Below are 21,030 nucleotides of genomic sequence, written 5' to 3'. Positions count from 1 at the left end.
GTGCTTTTGTGGGAGAGCCAGAGATCCTCAGTGCTAGGCAGCACTTAGCAGTCAGGGTCACGAATAATTTAATGATTTTCAACTGATGGGCTAATGTCAAAAAGAGGCACCATCCTGCAATTTGAGGGGTCACATGAGTGGGATGAAAGTTTTTCTTCAGTACCTACTTCTCATAAATCTTCAATGAAACTGGAGTTCCACAAAGATTGAAAAGCTTATCATTTAATATCTGCCCTTTCTCCAAATATCTGGCTTCAAAGCTAATATCAGTGAGATGAGGTGCGTTGTCGAAGTCAACTTTCCGTTTGCGTTGGGCTTCTCAACGCTAACGGATATCACGTGACAGTTGACTTAACCGTTGGAAAACGCGTTGTTGGTCGTCTCTGTTGACTAAAAATTGTTGTGTTTTGAATGTGACACCGCGTGCACAATATCATTTAGAGGTTAGCTCAACGCAGTCAACTACCTCCTGAGACCGATGACTTGTTGACTTCCGTTTGGTAAACAGTCCAGGACATCGGGCAATCCCAACGGAAGTCGAACAACGCCGAGCGTTGGGCATCGGGTAATTCCATTGCCCAACGCTCCTCAACAGTTGACTTCGACAACGCAGCTATGAGATCGTAGCAGATATTGCACGCGATATTGCTTTCAGCGTTTATGGAGGATAACAACCACTCAAGAAAAATTGTTCATGCACAATAGTGGTCTCTTTCTATTTGTTGCGCTACCATAAGGAACCATCTCACAAATTGCGCAGGAGGAAATTAGACAAACAATGTTGAACTACCGTCGATGCGGATCCATAACAAATGGTTGGGGGTCCTGTGCTCTGAACACACACAAGGGTATGTGTGTCAGTAAGGCAGTGATGAGGAAAGAATGTACCAAGAAGGAGCTCTTGACAACTTGCATGCTTTACTTGTTACAACAAGACAGGACTAGAGTTCTAGAATCATAACAAATTGCGCAGGAGGTAGCTAGACAAACGATGTTGAACTACCGTCGATGCGGATCCATAGAAAATGGTTAGGGGTCCTATGCTCTGCACACATACAAGGGTACGTGTGTCAGTAAGGCAGTGATGAGGAAAGAACGTACCGAGAAAGAGCTCTTGACAACTTGCATGCTTTGCGTGTTGCGATAAGACGGTACTAGACGGAACGTAGTGTAAATTAAATGATGTCTCTTACCCTAGACTAAAGTAGATGACTGCAATGAAGTTCCCTGACACAGCAATGTGGACAAGCCGCAATTCTTGGATAAGGATGAAATAAAAAACTGCAGGGGCCTGCAGGTCAACAAGTGATTATTCTTGTGAAAGCACAACTATCTCATAGAAAGTATGGTTAAAAGAGAGAAAAATGCAAAGAGGAGCCAAACAATCACACGAAAAATAGAACAAAAATTCTAACAATTAATTTTTTGGGTATTAAATTATTGATTAAATCCGGTGCATAAGGGTGCGGGATTAAAATTTTACTAAAACTAACCTCGAAAAATTTGATGTTGGATGTCTTCTTTCGAGGGTCACCGCTTTTCGCCACCGTTGATGTTATTATTTTGATGAGTTTTTTGAGGTTATGCCAATTTGCGGCACACTTGAAATTTTTTGAGAATTAGGGCCAATGCCAGTATTATTCTTTAACTTGTGGATAGTATAATGTTTTTTTTTTCAATAATTTCATACAGAATTGATTGAGATTTGAAGTACGTGTTCAACTAATGATCAGTTGTCGTGAGTGTGCCTCTGTCATACCCTCATCTCAATCCTGTGTATTGTTAAGAACTTATCGCAACCAATGTAGAACTTTTCAACCCTTATCGTCTCCAATGCCTCACAAGTATAGCTTGGTTCCACACGCAACACCTTGAATGTTTTTCCGAAGAAAATCCTAGCACTATCATCAAAATCGAGATGGCATCCGTGCCATCGCCAATGAAGCCTCCAAGAGGAATAAAATCTACCAAAGAATCGGTGAGAGAAACACATTTTTTTTCCCTCCTACAAAACCAATGCATCTATAGTCTTAACGAGCTGGTTTTTAAAAGTCACTTAGAGAAGTCACGCAGAGTCTGAAATGTAATTGCCCTCTGAGGAATCACGGGATAAAACAGAGTGACTGTCGAAGGTCACTTTCAACCGTGTTAGAGGTAGAGGTGTCGTCAGCTAAGTTGACGGTTGTTTACTTTTGGTTTGCATGCGTTTTCACGTCATTACTATCCACATGAAAACATCTGGCTCTCTCAGAAGCAAGGACACAAGCTTAGATAAGTTTTTGAATACTTACAATCCTTGTAACACTTTAATTTTTAGCTTTACAGCAATTACAACCACAAAAAAGTCGCAAATCATAACTGATGAGTAGTTTTTTTCTGATACGATCATAAGACTGATGTTTTCAATGTGGATAGTAGCGAACGCCGTTTTGTTCAGAGGCCCAAATTCGTTGCCGGCGCTAGCAAACCAAAAGTAAACAACCGTCAACTTAGCTGACGACACCTCTAGTTGAATGTTCTTGAATATCGGACCTAAGACTCCAAGAAAAGCCATGAGTATCAGCGTTTACTTCCATTTTAAAATCATGCAAAGAGTAGAACTCAAACTGCAATCTAATGGCAGGTTTCTTCGGGCCACAGTAACCAACGACAGGGACGGGTAGGTACTCTCAACGTCAAAGATGAATTCTACTCTTCCTGATTGATCAAAATCATACGTGTTCAAATGGGCAATGCTGTTTTGGTCAGTCTGTTTTTCCATTCATTTCAGTTAATGTTTGACATTTTATCAGCATTTTAGTGCACTGATTGTGGGATTTTCAAAGAATCAATGAGATTTTACTGCTGCCGAGGTTTTCAAAAAATTGTCGTCAGAAATATCTTTAAATCTTTGCTTATGGGCTTGCTTTTATGTACTTCAAATTACTTGACCCAGTCTGGTTGCCAACTTCAGTATATTTTGGTAGCCCAGTTTATTGCTTATCTTAAGTATAACATCGCCTAACATTCTACCTTTTTGGCTCCTATATTTGCATCAATATGTTTTTGAAAACTAATTTTGTGTTATTTCTTACAGAGTGGGCATTTAATGTCCATTATCCGAACATTATCTGTGAGTGAATCCAATGAACAACGTGATCGGGAAAAAGCAAAATTGGAGAAAGAATATGCCAAAAGTGATCAACAACTAGATGAGCTAATCCAGAAACACCATGAAGAATTATCTCAAGTCATGCAGGTAACAAGCCTTTTTCTAAGCCCCCATGATGTAGCATGCCACATCATCATGCTGCCGCTAAACATATGTCAAGGGATGTCTAGATGTTAATTACTCATGTGCAGAATTGAAAATGTATTTATCCAGCAGTAGCATATTATTTTGATTTGAGTCATTACAACATCCAATATGAACTTACACAAGAAAATCTGTCTACAATTCTAGATTCTGTAAATCAAGATTTAAAAATTGCTGTTTCGTTTTTAAGAGAAGCTCTTAAATGAGTAACAGTTTTTATCAGCCGGTATGAAATTGCATGTGACACGGATTGTACAAGACTAAAATTATTAAAAAACTATTATAAAACTCACTTGCACAAAATTTATCAAAACAACCTCTTATTTATTTATTTTATCTATTTTGTGCAAGAGAGTTTTTTAATATTTTTTTTAACAATTTTTAATAATTTTGATCATGAAATCACATCTAGGTATTTACACAAAAAGAAGTTGAAATAATTTTTTTTCAAAAATTGTTTGCAGTTATTTGGACAGCTCTCTGCTCGAATAACCACATCCAAAGACAAGGTGCGCTCTGTCAAAGAAAACCTGCTTGCCTGTAAAACTCTACTCAGCTGTCGAAGGGAAGAACTGAAAAAACTTTGGCTTGAAGGCGTGGAGTATAAACATGTCTTGCATTTATTGGATGAGATGTAAGTTTTTATTTAGGAAAATCATAATTGATTTTTGCTATTACTTCTTTTTTTTTCTTTTTCAACTTAAAGCTAATGAAGAATACTAGAGCTGTATATTATGAAATCCAATCAATCCTTTTGTTATGCTTCTCTTGACTGACCCAAAACTCTGCTAACTGAAGGCAAGGGAACTTGTGTCAGATAAGTTGGCAGTTGTTCGCATCTAACTGTCTCTGTAAAAGACTAATTTATGTATCTAGGTACAGTATTGTCGCTGTCCGTAGTCAATCGTCCATTAATATTGTATGAAGGCAACGTGGTTGCTTTCAGACAGAAAGGAAACAACTTCCAACTTACTTCACATCCTGATTGTGTATGAAATCAGTTTAAAGTCTCTCACCTATCATACATTAATGATCTAAATGTGCAGATGACTCACTTTTCATTGTATATAATTGCCAAAGTTCCAAGATTTATGCCAAGAATTTGTCAATTTTTTTCCCTTCAAATTATCGCCAGTAGTTCACCAAAAGGAAAGTCCAAGGACTCCTTTGCAGCTACGGAACAGGTGTTTGACCACAGTTGGAAGGTTGGTCTGATACATATGAATCGCTGATCATTAATATTTGTGGCAGGTCCAAGTTTAGAGTTACTGTGGGTGCCTGCAGCTAACCTGGATTAATTGCTCAATTTTACGTGGCCAGATATCGCAGTGTAGCTCTTATGCTAGAATTTTTTTTTTGGTATTTTTCAAGCATAAGTCTCTTCTGCAACGAAGAAAAATCAGGGCTCAGGTTGTTTGCAACTACAGTATGTTGTATACAAGAGAAGAATTGTTTAATTTTGAAAAAAAAAATTCTGTCAACAGAGAACAAATTAAGGATGCCCTCACCCAAGTGGGGAGTTACCTCTCAAAAAAGCACTACTTGCACGCAACAAACCTAATTGTGTCCACGCTAGCCCTTGGTGAGGGTGATCTAGCAGGTGTTGAAGCTTTAAAAGAACTGAAGTCAGAACTCAACTCCAAGAAGCAGGTTTGTCAGCACCTTTTTTTTCTCTCAATATTTATACACTTCATAGGTAGCTTATTTCATGACCTGTCCTTTTTTGAAAATTATTTTGCATGAGTTTCATTCGATTTTTCCAATTTTAAAACTTTGAAGAAAACTCATTTATGCTTGCCTTTCAAATTTTATCAAAATCTGTTTATCAGATCATCTAGTATGACCACCATGCAGATGTACCTCCTCTCTGAGTAAGTGGGAAGTTAGGCATGTTCAGGTACTAATTACTTCAGGGAAATATGTTTTTATTGGCAAATCAGGGGTCAGATTTTGGTATTCATTCAAAGAATACAACGGTGTAAGTCGGCAATCACATAACTCGGTTTGCGACGTCGCAAACTTCCTGTCATACTTCATTTTTTAACTACTCAACGGCAATTCTTTAAAACTGCCATGATTTTTCCTCTTTGTGCGAAAAAAATTCTGCTAAAACTTCCAGGAATGATGTCAATTTGTTCTCCTTTAAAAAATCAACCTAGAGGCAGAGATTTTCAGACACCGCCAGCGAGTTATGTGATTGCCGACTTACACCGTCGAATAGTCTCTAACTTTATGAAACAAAGCAAGTAAATAATGTAAACTGAAAAGAAAAGGTGTGCTTGAGAGGCATATTTTGTATTCAGATGAACTGAGGTTTTCACTCTTTTTCACCTATGATGAAATTAAGAGTTGAAAATGATAAATGTTTTCAGAAAAATATGTTCATTTTTTTGAAGTGATCTTGGAATTGAAATCAAATGGAAGAATACTCGAAAGAAGAAACCGTATTAAGTGCGGGAAGCTTATGCAGATTAGCCTCCATAGCACAAATACATCCTTATATATATTAAATGATTTTTGCATTTATCCTGGACTGAAATTTAAAAATAGTCAGCAAGTATTTTCAGTACCTACCGTGAAGTCTGAATGAGGGGGGCAATACTCAAAGAAAGTAGTGCAGCATCTTTAAAGATATTCTAAATTTTAAGTGAGGAATGCAATATTTATCTAATTATTCTTTTTGTTGAAGGAGAACACTATGAATTTGATAAAAATTTATTGCGGCAGGTATTCCAGCTCTATATCATTCTTTTTGTTGAGAAAATCATCATGAATTTTAAAGTCTCAATTGCTCAAGGTTTCAAAATACCAACATACAAAATCCGTGACCTCTGATGCACGGATTGAGTGACTGCAGTGATTGACTGCAGATATGACTGCAGACTGCAGATGTGATGACTGCAGTATTTCTGCCTTTGTTGGTCTGAATACAATTTTCTCATCGTGATTCTTTTTTTCAGAAACTGATTGATACGCTCTTTGACGAGCTGAGCAAATACATTTACATTGACTCCACTCATGAAATCGTCCAACTTAGACGTCAAGGGTCTGGTAGAGATTTTGCAGCAGCATCTCAGCAAAAAATATCGCTACTGAAGCAGTCACGGGCAAAGAAAGCTCTCGAGTCATCTTATGCTGACAGCAGGTAAATACAACAGGAAATAGGTGGAATGAAGTAAGTTTAAGAAATATTAAACCAAGTCCAGAGGTTACAGATCTTAATGGACCAGTAGACAGGGTACGGATTTCAGAATTCTGATACATGTTTCTTAACCAAAAGCTCACGTATAACACAATGCGCAGAACAAAAATTACCGAAATCAATTCCTTACGAAGATATTTAATGATTTTTGGTGGTGAATTCAAACCACCTGCTCATAAAAACTCAATGCTCTACGTGATTCACATCGCGCGCTAAACGTTATCATGACAGTCTCTGCGTTATAAAAATCTGGCAACCTCAATATTGATGCTTTGGCTCAGCTATATCAAATTGTTCATAGTTTGAACAACCCATGGTGGGAAATGAATATTGCTCAATTAAGCTTGCTGAAACCGTTTTAGTGCTCGATTAGACTTGTGTAGAGCTTTGAGTTTCTTGTGAGCGGGCAGTTCCAATTCCTTGTAACCAATGTGAAATAAAAACGTTAATATCTTCGTTAGGAGTTGGTTTCAGTAATTTTTGTTGCGTGAATAGTGTTCTACGTGAAATTCTGGTTAAGAAACATGTATCAGATTGCTGAAATTCGTACCTTGTCTAGTGGTCCATTTGCCTGATCAATGCTGATTCGTCTCTGTGAAGCTGGTTTTCTATCACATGCATTTATTACCTTCATTTATGAATGCAACCTCTTGATAACTCTCCTTTTTTTAGTAAATATATGGAATTTTTATGTAAACAAAAATTTAAAAAGTATCAGAATAAAGATAAATTATGTTCATACCATTGTGTGCTGACACACAAAGTCAAAAGTCAATGTACCAAGGTCAGCTTGAAATTTTAATCGAGTGTTTTGGACTTTTTTTCAGTCGAGTAGAGGATAAAAATTTCCTAACTCAGCGAGTGACGGAGGATATAAGTCAGGATGTGGAGGAAGACTCAGCCCATTTTGTTGCAGTACTTCTCGAATGTCTTGCAATACTCAACAAATTACCAGATACTGTAGAGGTGAGATGAAACTCCTGTTAAATTATCACTATTCAGCAGGGCATCAGGTTTCTTCACTTTAGCTCAAAAACATTGCAAGGATAAATACTCCCTGATTCACAAAATCTCATCGTAATTGGACAAATTTATATTCTAAAATAGCTTACGCTGAAAATAGTGTGAGTATTCAATGAAATGTATTTGAGTCAAGATGCTCTTGAACCATTTCTCATTTGTGAGTCTGTGACTATCCAAAGAAGAAAGGATTTTTGCTATCGGAATCAAAATTTTCAGTGCTTAGAGCTATTTTTGTTCTATTGAATAGAAAAACTAAATTGTGGAATTTTGACGGAAAATTCTGTCCAGTATCATGAAGAATGAGTGAAGAGTGGTTCAATGGCTCTTTCGCTTACTTCAGCGAGAGCAAAGACGAGAGGCGTTCTTAAAGAAAAGAAAGTGAAAAATGACAATGAGTGCAAGAGCAAAGTCATGAATTTCTTTTTACCTCATAATTAGCAAAAAATTGTGCACTTCGGAGATTCCTGTCTCATGAAGTATACTGAGACAAACACATTATCTTTTATAGACAAGTCATTCTGATCTTAAAACTACTGGCAAAAATCATCGATGTAGAAAATTTCCCATCAAAATCAGATTTTTTCACCGAACCTGACTAAAATCTCTTTTGGAAATTTTAGCTCAGCTGATGAAGGCCCTGAAAGTCTTCCTTCAGACTTTTCACACCTGTCAAAAATGACATATCCCAGGTCGTCCAGGTGAATGCCTTTGAAAGAATAGAATAATGCATGATCAGGCACATTATTTGCTATGATGAGTTTGTATCTGTTTGATAAGCATTTCTGTTTTCATTATTTAACTTTCATCAATTCTGCTGTATAGTTTGCATTCAATGGGTCATTTGCGCTAGTCACAAAATTGTGTTTTGATGCTTGATTCTTGTAGATTTGCAAAAAATAATCTTTCCAAACTGCAACATTCTACGTTCAATGCTAACTGAGATATCGCCCTTTGAAAAGTTGGGCTTTTGATGTCAGCCACCGCTGTAGTGGCACCTTTGGTTTCTTCCTCTTTTGTTTGATCAGTGATGCAGAGGGTGCAACGCAAAACTTCAATGATGTTAAACGTAAAAAAAACTCAAGAAGCAGACGGATTTGCACTTTAAAGATTTTCTCATCAGGAGATAACGCAGTCGCCGCGAAGAGATTAGGTGATCAGTCAGGTCACCTCAGTTTGTTTACGTATAATGGTGTTGAAGTTTCGCATTGTACCCTCTGCATCACTAATCAAACAAAAGAGGAAAAAACCAAAAGCGAATTTTATTTAAAGTTCCGAACCTCTTTGGGAAGTTCTGTCCCCCCCCTGAAGTTTGTCTCATCAATCACCAACACAAGTGGACACTGTTGTAACCAGATTCGACCAATCAGATCCATTGGTCTTTGATAGGTTGAACCTTTTTTAGAACCACCTCGCGAGGTGGTACCAAAATCATGCACCGAAATTGCGAGTTGTTAGTCACCGAATCGGAAGTTCGGATCTCAAATAAAATGGCAGCTCGGAGGTTCGGACACAAAAGTAGCACCAAATCTCTAAATGAAATTTGCCTCAAGGGTGTCTCTGCCGCGGTGGATGATGTCAAAAACCTGACTTTTCAAAGGGCAATATCTCGGTTAATATTAAACGTAGAAAGTAGCGGTTTGGACAGATCTTATTATTTAGTGCTTATCTACAAGAATCAAGCATCCAAACTCGATTCTGTGACCAGCGCAATTGATACAATCAATTGAAAAAACTTCTGGAGCTGTAAAATCCAAATCAAGTGAACTGATTTCCAGAGCGCACAATATTTTAGGTTTTTGTCCGTTGTTTGATGGGAAATCAATTTTCCTGTCTTGTCCATCGCAATGTTTTGATTCCTTAAATTTTTTTCCTTATAATCAGAGATTGAAAATGAAGATGCAAGCCGAACTATTTTTGCTGGTTGGTCGCACAACAGAACAAATTCTGCCAACAATTGACTCCATGACTCCTCAGTTCGCTCTTGTGGAGTTGTTGCAAACTCTCATAGAGCAGTTCAGACGTGTCGTGAGTGCCCACCAAACAGTATTAACGGTAATGGAACGCACGGCTCGATTACATAACTGCTTTCTCAATGTTTACGACTTTAATGATATTTGGTCGCGAATCCAGTCTGTGGTAAGTTCCATTAACTTTATAACAAAGCACTCACTGAGTTTTTAGTGCTTGTTTTTGTTTCAATTTAAGTTTCATTACTTTGATCTCAAATATCCATCTTATAAGAAAATGAAAAAATGAATTAGCACTTGACCACCAGGGAGCAAATAACTGATCTTTCTCATAACATCACATTTATCTTGTCAGTCCACAAATTTCTGCCTCAGGCAACTATTTTTTTTTACCTCAAGTGTGGGAAACGGTGATGGAGCTAAAACTTCTGTTCTCTTGCTCTTTTAAGAATGCGCCTTTAAGGTTAGTCCTGATCTTTCCATAATGACACTTGAATGGTATAATTCTGTAACATTCACCCATCCAAGGGATCTAACTCTGTGCGGTTATGTGTTGTCATGATATTAGAAAATCCCTTACTTTAGGTTTGCCATGGTAGTAAACAACAGTGCCAACACCTTCAAAAAGATATTGCTTTTAACCTAAAAGTTGTATATGGGCAGAGTTGGGAAAAAATTATTCGGAAATTATTTGGTCAATCAGCAAGTCTGATCAATCGTCAATTGGACGAATGATTTGACGATTGATTTATCTTATCAGGTAGAGAATTCTGAAGACCGAGCGTCTAGTCAGAGATGCAGCACCAATTTCAGTAATTGCTGAATTATTGCACGCAACTCTGTTTATGGGTGTCTCTTGATCTTTTAAAATGCTTCTATACAACCTCAAGCGTTGCGAATTTTTGATCTATTTAATTTCTAAACACTTTTTCTTTGGAACTCTTGCTTCATTTTTCTCAATCTTTAAAATTGTTTCTGTTTTTATTAATGAGAGTATTATAATTTTTTCAGTTGCAGTCTCTTTTGTCAGATTACTTGGACATACAGAACACAAGCTCAGAGAATCAACCGGCCCCAAACTCTTTCTCTGAACAAGCATTAGATATATCCTCCTACTTTACGAAGAGGAAACCTCAGCGCAAAGAGAAGCCCACCTTATTTAAGTTTGACTTTGCCTCGACTTTACCAAAAATAAATAGTTTTATCCCGGATCAGCCCAGCAGCGAGTTCAAGATTAAGCTGACGGGAGATCCAAACCACCGTGAAAAAGTGTTGATATGCTCACCAGATCCACAAAATATCACGGTTAGATTTGAAACATGTTTGATATCTTTTTTTGTCTAAAAAAGAATGCTGATGAAGTTTTATTAATAGTTTTTCAATTCCGAAGGGCAGGAGCTTGCTTTAAATAAATCAATATTATTTATTAATGGGACTTTCATTCGATATTTTGGGAGCTATTTATTTTTGAACATTACGCACAGCCAACTGATTCACATGTCTACGCTTGATGATGTTGTTAATGAGTATATGATCACTTTTGCATGGCGTCAACATATTTATCTACAAAAGAAAAGTTAACGACTGCTAACTCACCTTTTGTCAGCTCTGAAGAGATGTATCCTGAAGCCTGCCGAAAATGTAGGAAATATTACTTGGGTATTTTCATGGGTTTAAAGCCACATTTTCTCCAGCCTCAATGCAGGAATAGCAGGTTTTTAGTTCTTTTAAAAACATATTTGTTAATGTTGATCATACAGTGCGTCATCGCATATCGGTGGAATTCTTAGTCAGCAGTATAGGAATTTAAATGTTTTCAGATGCTCTCCACGGCTAGCTTTATAAGTAGCAATTTAATCAGAATCTACCGCTGCAAAGTCTGTTATGTAGTCTTTGATACTTAGGTTTGTTTTTCCTCATCTCTAAAATGTATGCATGCATGCAAATTCTTGACAGGATAGTCACAAAAAGGCATGCTCGCATGCAACTAGTCCATTTGCGGCCTTTGGATTATTTGCAAAAAAAAATTAGCTCAAAACATTGGGTGGGAGGGGGGGGGGGGGATAGTAAATTCCTCTCATTCAAAAACATTCATTCCCCCTGAAAGATCGTGGTAAATTGAATGAAATTGATGATACAAATGTGTTTGTTTTTTCCAGGTCATCTTTATTCCACTAATGATTTTTATTGAAGAAATTGAACAGACAGTTAGTGCACCCTGTTCTTTGAATGTTTTCCTTTCAAACTACATTAAAGGTGGTTTTCTGCGTCATCATCACAACAAAGTGGTGAATGCTATTGATGTGGCCACCAAATGCTCCGATGCTTGGCGCTCCATTACTCCTCCAGAGCTGGCAGCACAGTTAAATGTGTCTCGTCCACTTTTATTAGTAAGTTGCAAAGTTTTACTGGTTCAATCAGGTAAATGTATCAAATAACTATTACACAATGGACCACCAGACAAGGTACGAATTTCAGCATTCTGATACATGCTTCTCAACCAAAATTTCACGTAGAACACGATACGCACAACGAAAATTACCAAAATCAACTCCTGACGAAGATATTTAATGATTCTTGATGCGTGAATTCAAACCACCCGCTCATGAAAGCTCAATGCTCTACGTGATTCACATCGCGCGCTAAATGTTTATCATGACAGTCTCTGCGATGTAAAAATCTTCAACTTCAATCTTGACACTTTGGCTCAGCTGTAGCAAATTACCAATAGTTTGAACAACACATGGTGGAAAATGAGCATTGCTCGATTGAGAAGCTTGCTGAAACTGTTGTAGTGCGCGATTTGACTCACGTAGAGCTTTGAGTTTCTTGTGAGCGGGCAGTTCAAATTCCTCGTAATCAGTGCGAAATAAAAACGTTAATATCTTCGTTAGAAGTTGATTTCGGTAATTTTCGTAGTGTGAATCGTGTTCTGCGTGAAATTCTGGTTAAGAAACATGTATCAGATTGCTTAAATTCGTACCTTGTCTAGTGGTCCATTGCAGCACATGATGAAATGGTCTTCATCTTCAGAGTTTGCACCAAAATTCCCTTGACTTGTGTCACAAATACCAACTTCTAATGGGAATGTTGAATGGTTCTGAAATAAAGTCCAAAGGTTAAACTGTTAAAAATAAAATAAATAAAATTTCCTCTTTCTGATAACAAAGTGACTCATCTTGCGTTCGCATTTGCCATGTTTCAAGCCAAGGAATGAACATATAGGCTTTAGCAAATCGCTTACATGACTACAAATGTTCGGCATACACCAATCATTGAATATCAGGGTTTACTTGATGTTGTAGGAAATTTTCAAAAGGGGTTCGAAATTGTACCAAAATTCCCTTGACTTATGTCACAAATACCAACTTCTAAAGGTAATGTTGAATGGCAAGCTGAGCTCTTTGGTTTAGGTTCACAAGCGGACAAGAGTCAATTATGCCACCCATACTGTGTGAGACTTGGCGAATATTCTGCGTTCTCTGAGTAAAACATGGTGAATGCCGCATTATTATCGCCGCTCATATTGTTTTTTTGTAAATCTGTAACATGATTGATTTATCTTCTTTTTTCTTATATCCTTACCCAACCGATCCTCCTATATTTACGTTCCTGAAACTCTAGCAGTAATGGGTCATCAAGCCTTGACTGTCTCTTCATTTTTTTTTTCCTCTTCTTTTTCTTCTGGATTAATGCTGTAAGTAATATTTTTTTTTTAAAATGAAAGTTTATCTGTTCCTGCTTGTGTTTAACCACATTAATTTATTTGTTGTTACATTCTGTTACATCAGCTTTTGCACGCTAATTTATTTTGCTCATGCTTTTGTTTTTTTGTTTACAGAGCACTGTTAAGGTAGAACAAAGCATATCCGAGATCAAGTCTTTGATGCAAAGTATTCCCCACCATGCTCAGAACTTCTTGTCAATGATCATAAATATCCTCAAAAGCTACCGGGAAATCTGTCAAGTTGCGTATCGCGGTATTGTTCAGCCGGAGTCAGAAGATAAAAGCATATACTCTGTCACGTGGCTCAAAGATGAAGATATTACTCGTTTACTCAAGTAAGTTTGGTTTTTTAAAAAAAAATTTGCAGCTGTAGAAGTTGGAGAATTATTTATTTATTGGTTTTCTTCCTTATATCAATAGCTAAATGAATGAATTGCGCATATCAGTTGCAATATTAAAATATCATCTTCAATTATGTTTTATTTATTCCGAGAAAATGCAATCAAAATGTTTCTGTGCAATTCTGTGTGATTTTTTAGAATGAATAAAAAAGAATTCACAGAAAATTTCAAAGGAAACCTTTTTTAAAAAAAAACATTGATGGATACTTACAACATCACAATCTGATACACGCATTTCATTTTTCAACTTTAGCCACAGATGTGTTGTGCAAACTTTAAGCTTCTGGCATGTATTTTCTATTTTTAATTATCAGTTCAAATCAACCCAGTAGTTATTCCAATATCTAATTTCTGGAAACTTGAATTTCAAAAGTAATAAACCTCTAAGACATCAAAACAGTTATAGCTTTATTTTTCTCATTATGATATGCGTAATGATTTCCTCGCTGAAGCTCTTGGAACTCATTTTCCTATATTTTCTCAACAAAATCGAATGCACACAAATGAAAAGCATTCTTTGAAAACCCTTTCCTAAGCTGTTTCAATAGTGGTAAAAATTGAGTCATATGTTTTCATAATTCAGCCATCAACAAACAGATACATTTGAATTTATAGAATCTCAGCATCGTTGACAGGTGGTTACAATATATCAATATATTCTTGTTGCAAGGAGAAACCTGCAAAAGTTTTCATTACTCTATAATTCTATGTTTTCCGGACTAAAGAACATAATTATGTACACTTCAACCGAACTTCCGCTCGTAAATAGTACTGTTACGTACTGGGTAATTGTTGTGATTGAAACTTTGCCTAGTGTTTCTTCTGGTTACAAGTAAACACATAGTAGTAAAGTTTTGGACAGAAATTGTGCCATCTTATTCTTATTCTTAAATTTACTTCTCTTGTCCATTTTGCAATTTTAAACTGAAATAGCATTTCTTTGTCTAGAAAATGACAAATTTTTCAAGGTATAATTTGAATATACTTTACTATTGAGATATGACGAACTTGTTTCTTCCCTGCAGATCTTTGCCAAACTGGGAACAGTTAGAGGGCTGGTGGCAAAGTGTGAGCGAAAGGCATGGGCATATCACTCGCGAGGAATCTATTGTCGAAGGGCCGGAGGATGTGCAGCTGCGTAATGAGCGAGAAGCTGAAATTTTAGCAAGCAACCTCGGGGAAAGTGGTATTTCTCAGCATGAAATCATCTCGGACGTGAACCAGCTCAAGTGTCTTGCTCAAATGCAAGAAAGTATGGTGAGATAACTTGTTACTTTTTTTGTCTCTAAGTAATTGATCATACCCCTCGTGGAAAACATGAGTAATCAACAGAGTTTGTGGCGGCATTGAAAACATAAAAAGTCAGAGTCTTTATGGTGACCTGAAAAAGACGGGGAATTAATAGGGAGAGTCAGGGAATTTTGGGATCAGTGCATTGGCTCAGCAACTTCAGCCTGAGCGCTTTCCGCAGAGTTGCCACGGTCAGGGAATACCGGGAAATGTCAGGGTATTTTAAAAAGTCCGGGAACACCTGAATATATCAGGAAATATGACAAAAGCATCAGAGAAAAATTGTTGAGTCATCTTCAATTGCTTTCTAGAATGGGTTTGACGTTTTGAGCAACACATTTTGCATGAAAACTTTAATCATCTGGCATCTTTAATTGTCAGGGAAATTCACGAAAATATGTTAGGGAAATCAGGGAAACATCAGAGAATTTCATTTTCCAACTTATAAGTTAACCCTTTTTCAAATGGCTTTACCTATACATAATTTGAATCTGTAGAAGTGGAAATTTTACAACAATTCATAAAAGTCAGCAAAATTCAAAGAAAATCCCTCTAAGTCTAAATGGAAGTTTAGTTTAAAGGTCAGGTAATTAGGAAACTTCCGAATCAGAGAAAAGCAAGAACAGATAGGGAATTGAAAAATGAAAAAATCATGGAAAGTCAGATGAATTTTTTTTTTCTTCTACCAAAAACTCGTACAAGTGCGTATTTAAACCCTTTTACTACTTAGGTGAAGAACTTTTGGGCAGCCATGCTCATTTAGGAGGCGTTCGACTGCTAGGCCTTGTCCACATGGGCGCGGTTTGCAGAAATTATGGGCAAATCAGTTCAACGAACTGGAGTTTTACGGAATAAGTTATAGCTGAATCATCAGTTCTGAGAACAAGTTTGCCTATAAGTTCTGTGAACTGCGCTCCTATGAACAAGGCCTTACTCAGTGCTCTTGAAATGCCCTCATAGCAGAATCCGTTAATCCCTACCTGTTTAATGTTGGTCATATATATACAAATCGAATGAAACGAAAATAAAAATTAAACTGATACAACGACGTAACAAACAGTGATCTCGAAGAAAAAAAGAAAGAGGATTAAAAAATTACCCCTAAAGAAGAAGAAAGAAAAATCAATGCTGAGTGTCGGATTGTTTATAATTTTTCGATTCTATTTAAACTTGCAAAAATGATTGCTTTGACTTAAAGCTCTGAGGCATTGAAATGTATTTTCAACTTTTTTCTGCACCTATTCACTACTTACTAAAATTTATGCGAAGATAATTCTGCTTTGGGAATGATAATTTCAATAACTATATATCTTAACCCTGTTTTTTTTTATTTATTTGCAGGAGTGGTTTGCTACACAGATCATCAAATTTGTAAATACTCAATCTCACAAACCGAGTTCTTCGAACCATAATCGGAAAAATGAACCTATCCCAACAATAGAAATAAATAGTATGGTGCCAAAGATATCCTCTCAATTGATTTCATCCTTAGAGCAACTTGCCAATGATTTTCAAGAACTTGCCAATACATGCCTCCTGGTGCTTCATTTGGAGGTTTGTACTTGAAAAAATTCATTATCTTTGTCAATATTAAGCCAATAACATCGGAAATAATTCGACCCTGCTGCATCTAAGATTGAATTTACAATTATCCATAACTTTAAAACATTTACAGTACTTATGCATAATTGATAATCCTAAACTTATTTCCAGATGTTGATAATCGAAATACCAGACTTTTTTGTAGGTTCTTTAAAAAACAAGAAGAAAGTTTAGTTATAATAATCCCATACTACTGATTTATGGCTGTCAAAATCATGAAAATTGCAAAATGAGCGAAAATGAGTTATGAGGTTATTATATGTTCAGTGGCACTGTAAGGCAAATTGCAAGACAAGAATTGATGCAAAGCAATTGAATGGACGTATGCGAAAACGTCCGATGTCCAAGGCAGTGTTTCAGAATTTGAGTGGGCGATTTCGTTGTAACTTAACGACACAAGATGGTTTAGGACGTTAGAAATGTAGAACAATTTTATAAATAATCCCCTAAGTGTAATTAAACATTTACAAAAGAGATAGATCCTACTCATCAGTGTCTTGGGACAAAAGAAACCCACCGCAATTATGAAACCCTATATTGGACAACGGACTTTTTCGCATATGTCAATTCAATTAATAACCACACGATATAAGTTTTAGGTTGGTCTTACTACTTAAATAAACATTGATAAGAGTGCTCACTATCCTAGAATTATTGATACATCGATAGCCAAAGTGCGAAAGCACATATCTCCCTTTGCGACTTTGCAGACTTCCTGTCATACTTGATTTTAACTTTAGAGAACTAGTGTATTTAATTTATTGAAAAATTGCTTGATTATTCTTCCCTATTATCAGAATATTCTGTGGGAATTTCAAGCTGTGCAGTTGACTTGTTTCTCTTTAAAAAAATACAATAGGAGCAGAGGTTTTGAAACTCTGCAATATGTGCTGAATACACGGTATTTTCACTTTAGCCATTGTTGTCGTAAATATGGATGGCAAGTCTACCAATGGCTCTGATTTACTGGTTTAGAGCACTGCCGTGCTAAGCAAGAATGCCTTAAGTCCATCAAGATTTTCCCTCATTTTTTTGGAATTTAACTCTTTATAAAATAAAAACAGTAGTAAATAAGACAAGGAAATAGCGGAAACAAGGCTAAAATACATAAAATTATACAGGACGTTTTGGTGTCTTCCAATACCATTATCAACCGCTAAAAACAGTAAAGTACAAAATTAAAGGAGAAATTAAAAACATACAAACCAGCTCGGCATTATATGGTGATGGTATCAACATGCAACGCCGTTTAGGGCTGCCTGTGTATGTCTTTGTTTTACTCAAATAAAAACTGTTTTACCCATGCACCTCCAATTTTGAGGTCAAGTCCTTGATAATATTTGCAGAAGAATTTTGAAAAACATCTCAAGGTACACAAGTTTTTCTGCTGTGATGCATTGCTTCCAAAAAATGTAAAATGGCGTTTACGGCGTTTTTGCATCGCACAGCACAGCAGACGTAGTGCAATGCAGATCGCTCTTGTCTTTTGCTAAATTTTCTTGAATATTCAATTTTTTCCATTCTACAGGTTCGTGTCCAGTGCTTCCATTACCTGCTTCCCCAAGGTGCTATGAAACACGTTTCTAATTCTCATGATATTGATCCTCGTGTCTCTAACTTCAGCCGTGTCTTGTCTTCTATTGATGAAGCAATGACTGTCAGTCTCCAGCCGAGAAAATGCAAGGTAAAATTTTCAGCCTTATATCATCACTTTCCTTTTTCATTGTTTCCATCTTGTTGTTTTGATCCAATAATCATTCGATTGCATTCCACTTTCTCAAGTTTATTAGCGAGAAGAGCACAAGTGCAGAAACCTCTGAAACTTAAAGAACTTAAAACTTTAAGTCTGGAACTTAAGGAACTTCTGAGGAACTTAACCAAAACCAAAACATGATCTTTTTTTTGCTTTGGTCTCTTTGCTGGAATCAAAGCAGTAGGAAAAAAGACACATAGGCCTACATCTTTTGGAGCTGTACCTTGTGTGCCTGTAGGGCAAAAAAAGGAGGCACCATAACTTTGACACAGTATAACTCTAGAGGTATACATTTTCCAGCTTATGTTATGATCAAATAACAACATTAAAATAGGAAAAAAAAGAAACCATGAAAAATGGCCAGTTTTGACTTTCAGACCCACGTTTGTGGCAATTTCACTCATCTCAAAAAACGAAGACAGCATCCCACGGAAGAATCTAGATGATTGGTTTAAGCCAATCATCCTCGTTAAATATAGACTTTTTTTGGTAAAAAAACCTAGGAGTTTCGGAAATCGAGGTGGAGCTAATTGCGACTCTTAAGCACATCCCTCCTTCAGCATAACTGAACATCATTAGGGATGGCCTCTCAGTTTGATTTTATAGGAAACAAATGAAATAGTTGATGATGGATTGTGAAAAACTGTTCCTTGGCATCTTTTGCTTTTTCACCCCACAAATCAAACTATACTATCGTTGGTGACATCAATTCCTTAAATATACCTCGAAACCCTCTCTTATAATTGATTTTGAAGGCAGATGAAAATGGACTTGGATATTTCTTTTATCTTTAATTGTTGATTTACTGATGTTTCTTGTACCTCTAACTGTTATTAGAGAATTGATTTTTTTTATTATTTGCCTGTAATTGTTTGCTTTATCAATTTTTTTAGTACATATTTGAAGGGCTTGGTCATATGATAGCAAAACTCTTGATCAGCTCAGCTCAAATGATGGATAAGATTGACAAGCCGTTGGTGCATAGGATGTGTCGCAACATTTACTCCCTCCAGCAGACACTAACCAACATAACAATGACCCGAGAAATCGCTCTAGACCATGCAAGGCATTACTTTGAATTATTCTTCCTGTCTCCGGAGGTTTGCAAACTTAATTATGTACTATTAAACCCTCAAAAATCATTGCCTATCTCTTTATCATGGACAACCAAAGAAAATCTGAATTACTCTTATATTTTATTTGCAAAACCTGAATACGCATGCAAGATAATGGCGAGGGAATAGGCTCTAAGGAATAACGACAATGACGGGAAAAAAGTTGAGTTGCTCTAAAGGTAGCAACTTTCTCTGCGTCAATTTTTAGCACTATTCTGAAAATGACTCTCACTTTTCCCAGCAGTTTCTTGTTTGGTTTTTCAAAAGTTTTGGAAAAGCAAGTTTTTGAAAATTTGATTTTTAGTAGGTGCTGGAAAAAAAACTGTGCTCATTTTTGGCTTCATCAGGAAGAAACAGACGGCATCAACTTCTTCAACCTCTTGCCAAAAATTTCTCAACAATTATTTGCTATATCCTCTGCAAATGCTTACATCAAAGTTGTTATATGTATGCAAAAATACTTTAAAATAAGGGGCATCTACAGTAGTTATTTTTTCATTCACTAAGTGAATGAAAAGGCAGTATTTATCAGCTTTCACATCTAATTTTTAATTTAGAACTGTAAACTGATACCTCGTTCAATTTGATTCCAGGATGTTCTGAATCAAATCGTGGAAAAAGGCCCCGAATTTTCTGAATTAGAATACATGAATGCTTTACAGCTCATTCATCGGAGTCAGAGCGACAGACCAGATGCCACCATTCAAGGACATCTTCAAAAATTAACAGATATTCTACAAAATACTCCAGTACGGAGACTCTTATCATCAACTTCTTCTCTCTCTGGTGTTGCTGTTTGATGAAGAGCATATTTTATGTCTCTGGCTGAGTTGAAAAGTAGATCTCTTTAAATCTAAAGAAAAACTCCAATTTTTAAGGAAAACTAAGGACTTTCCTTTATCTGTAGGCTCAAGTTATTTTTCAAGCAATATGGTTAGCTTTTATTCGTTGCGGAGAATCTCCAACATATCTAAACAATTCCAACTGCCATGGAATTGCAGAAGCAGTTCTCTATTTGCTTTAACTCCATGATTGGATCTGTTCCACGTCTTTTCTTTTTCTGTTTTTTTTCTTTCTTTTTTAAATTTTAATATAAAACATGGCTTCCTGTTTAAATACTCTCTGTAAACTTGATCAAAGTAACGTTGAAAATCAGGAAGTAAGAAAGTCGTAGAAAAATGGAATTATCGAATATTTTGAACATGAAATTAGTTTTTCAACTATATCCTTAAAATTGAGTCTTATAGAGAAGTAAAACTTTAGGCCTCAAATATTTGGTTCAAACCTGATGTATTTGTGATAAAATCGGTCCCAATAATCCATATTAATGTTCAAGAATAATTATGATTCTGTAATCATCGGAATGTTACTTTACTCTCATAATCTTTTTAACTAATTTTAAGATGGTCTTTTACTCCTCTTATGTCCTTACAATCAATATAACTGTGATATACTAATGAGTTTCTTTAACAAGTGTAGTTGTTATAAAAATTAGTTTGTACATCATTTTGTAATACATTATTTGTATGCATTCAGTTTGTAAATGATTTGAACCCCTGTTCTTTGTCTACTAGCTTAGATACACAGAAGTCTGCAAATCTGAGACTAAAAGTTGGGCGTAACTTCTTTCTTAATACTGCATTTATAGTCAGAAT

The 21,030-nt window shown here is 36.2% G+C and overlaps 1 protein-coding gene across 1 annotated transcript; it reads left to right on the top strand.

The window, feature by feature from the left end:
• Nucleotides 1-1,918: 1,918 nt before the first annotated feature.
• Sec8 (Secretory 8) lies at nt 1,919-20,906 on the top strand (the record flags this gene model as incomplete). The annotated part of the gene is given in 15 exon segments (XM_019053393.2): nt 1,919-1,978; nt 3,077-3,238; nt 3,760-3,929; nt 4,780-4,945; nt 6,256-6,440; nt 7,325-7,463; nt 9,402-9,656; nt 10,499-10,792; nt 11,647-11,877; nt 13,329-13,549; nt 14,641-14,872; nt 16,247-16,459; nt 18,036-18,191; nt 19,154-19,360; nt 19,969-20,906. Coding segments are annotated over 15 exon segments (2,898 nt in total). The 3' UTR covers nt 20,176-20,906.
• Between the last annotated feature and the right edge of the window lie 124 nt (nt 20,907-21,030).

This window comes from Bemisia tabaci, chromosome 8, assembly GCF_918797505.1.
Source record: "Bemisia tabaci chromosome 8, PGI_BMITA_v3".
Taxonomy (NCBI): domain Eukaryota; kingdom Metazoa; phylum Arthropoda; class Insecta; order Hemiptera; family Aleyrodidae; genus Bemisia; species Bemisia tabaci.
This window is presented reverse-complemented; position numbering and strand designations above follow the sequence as displayed.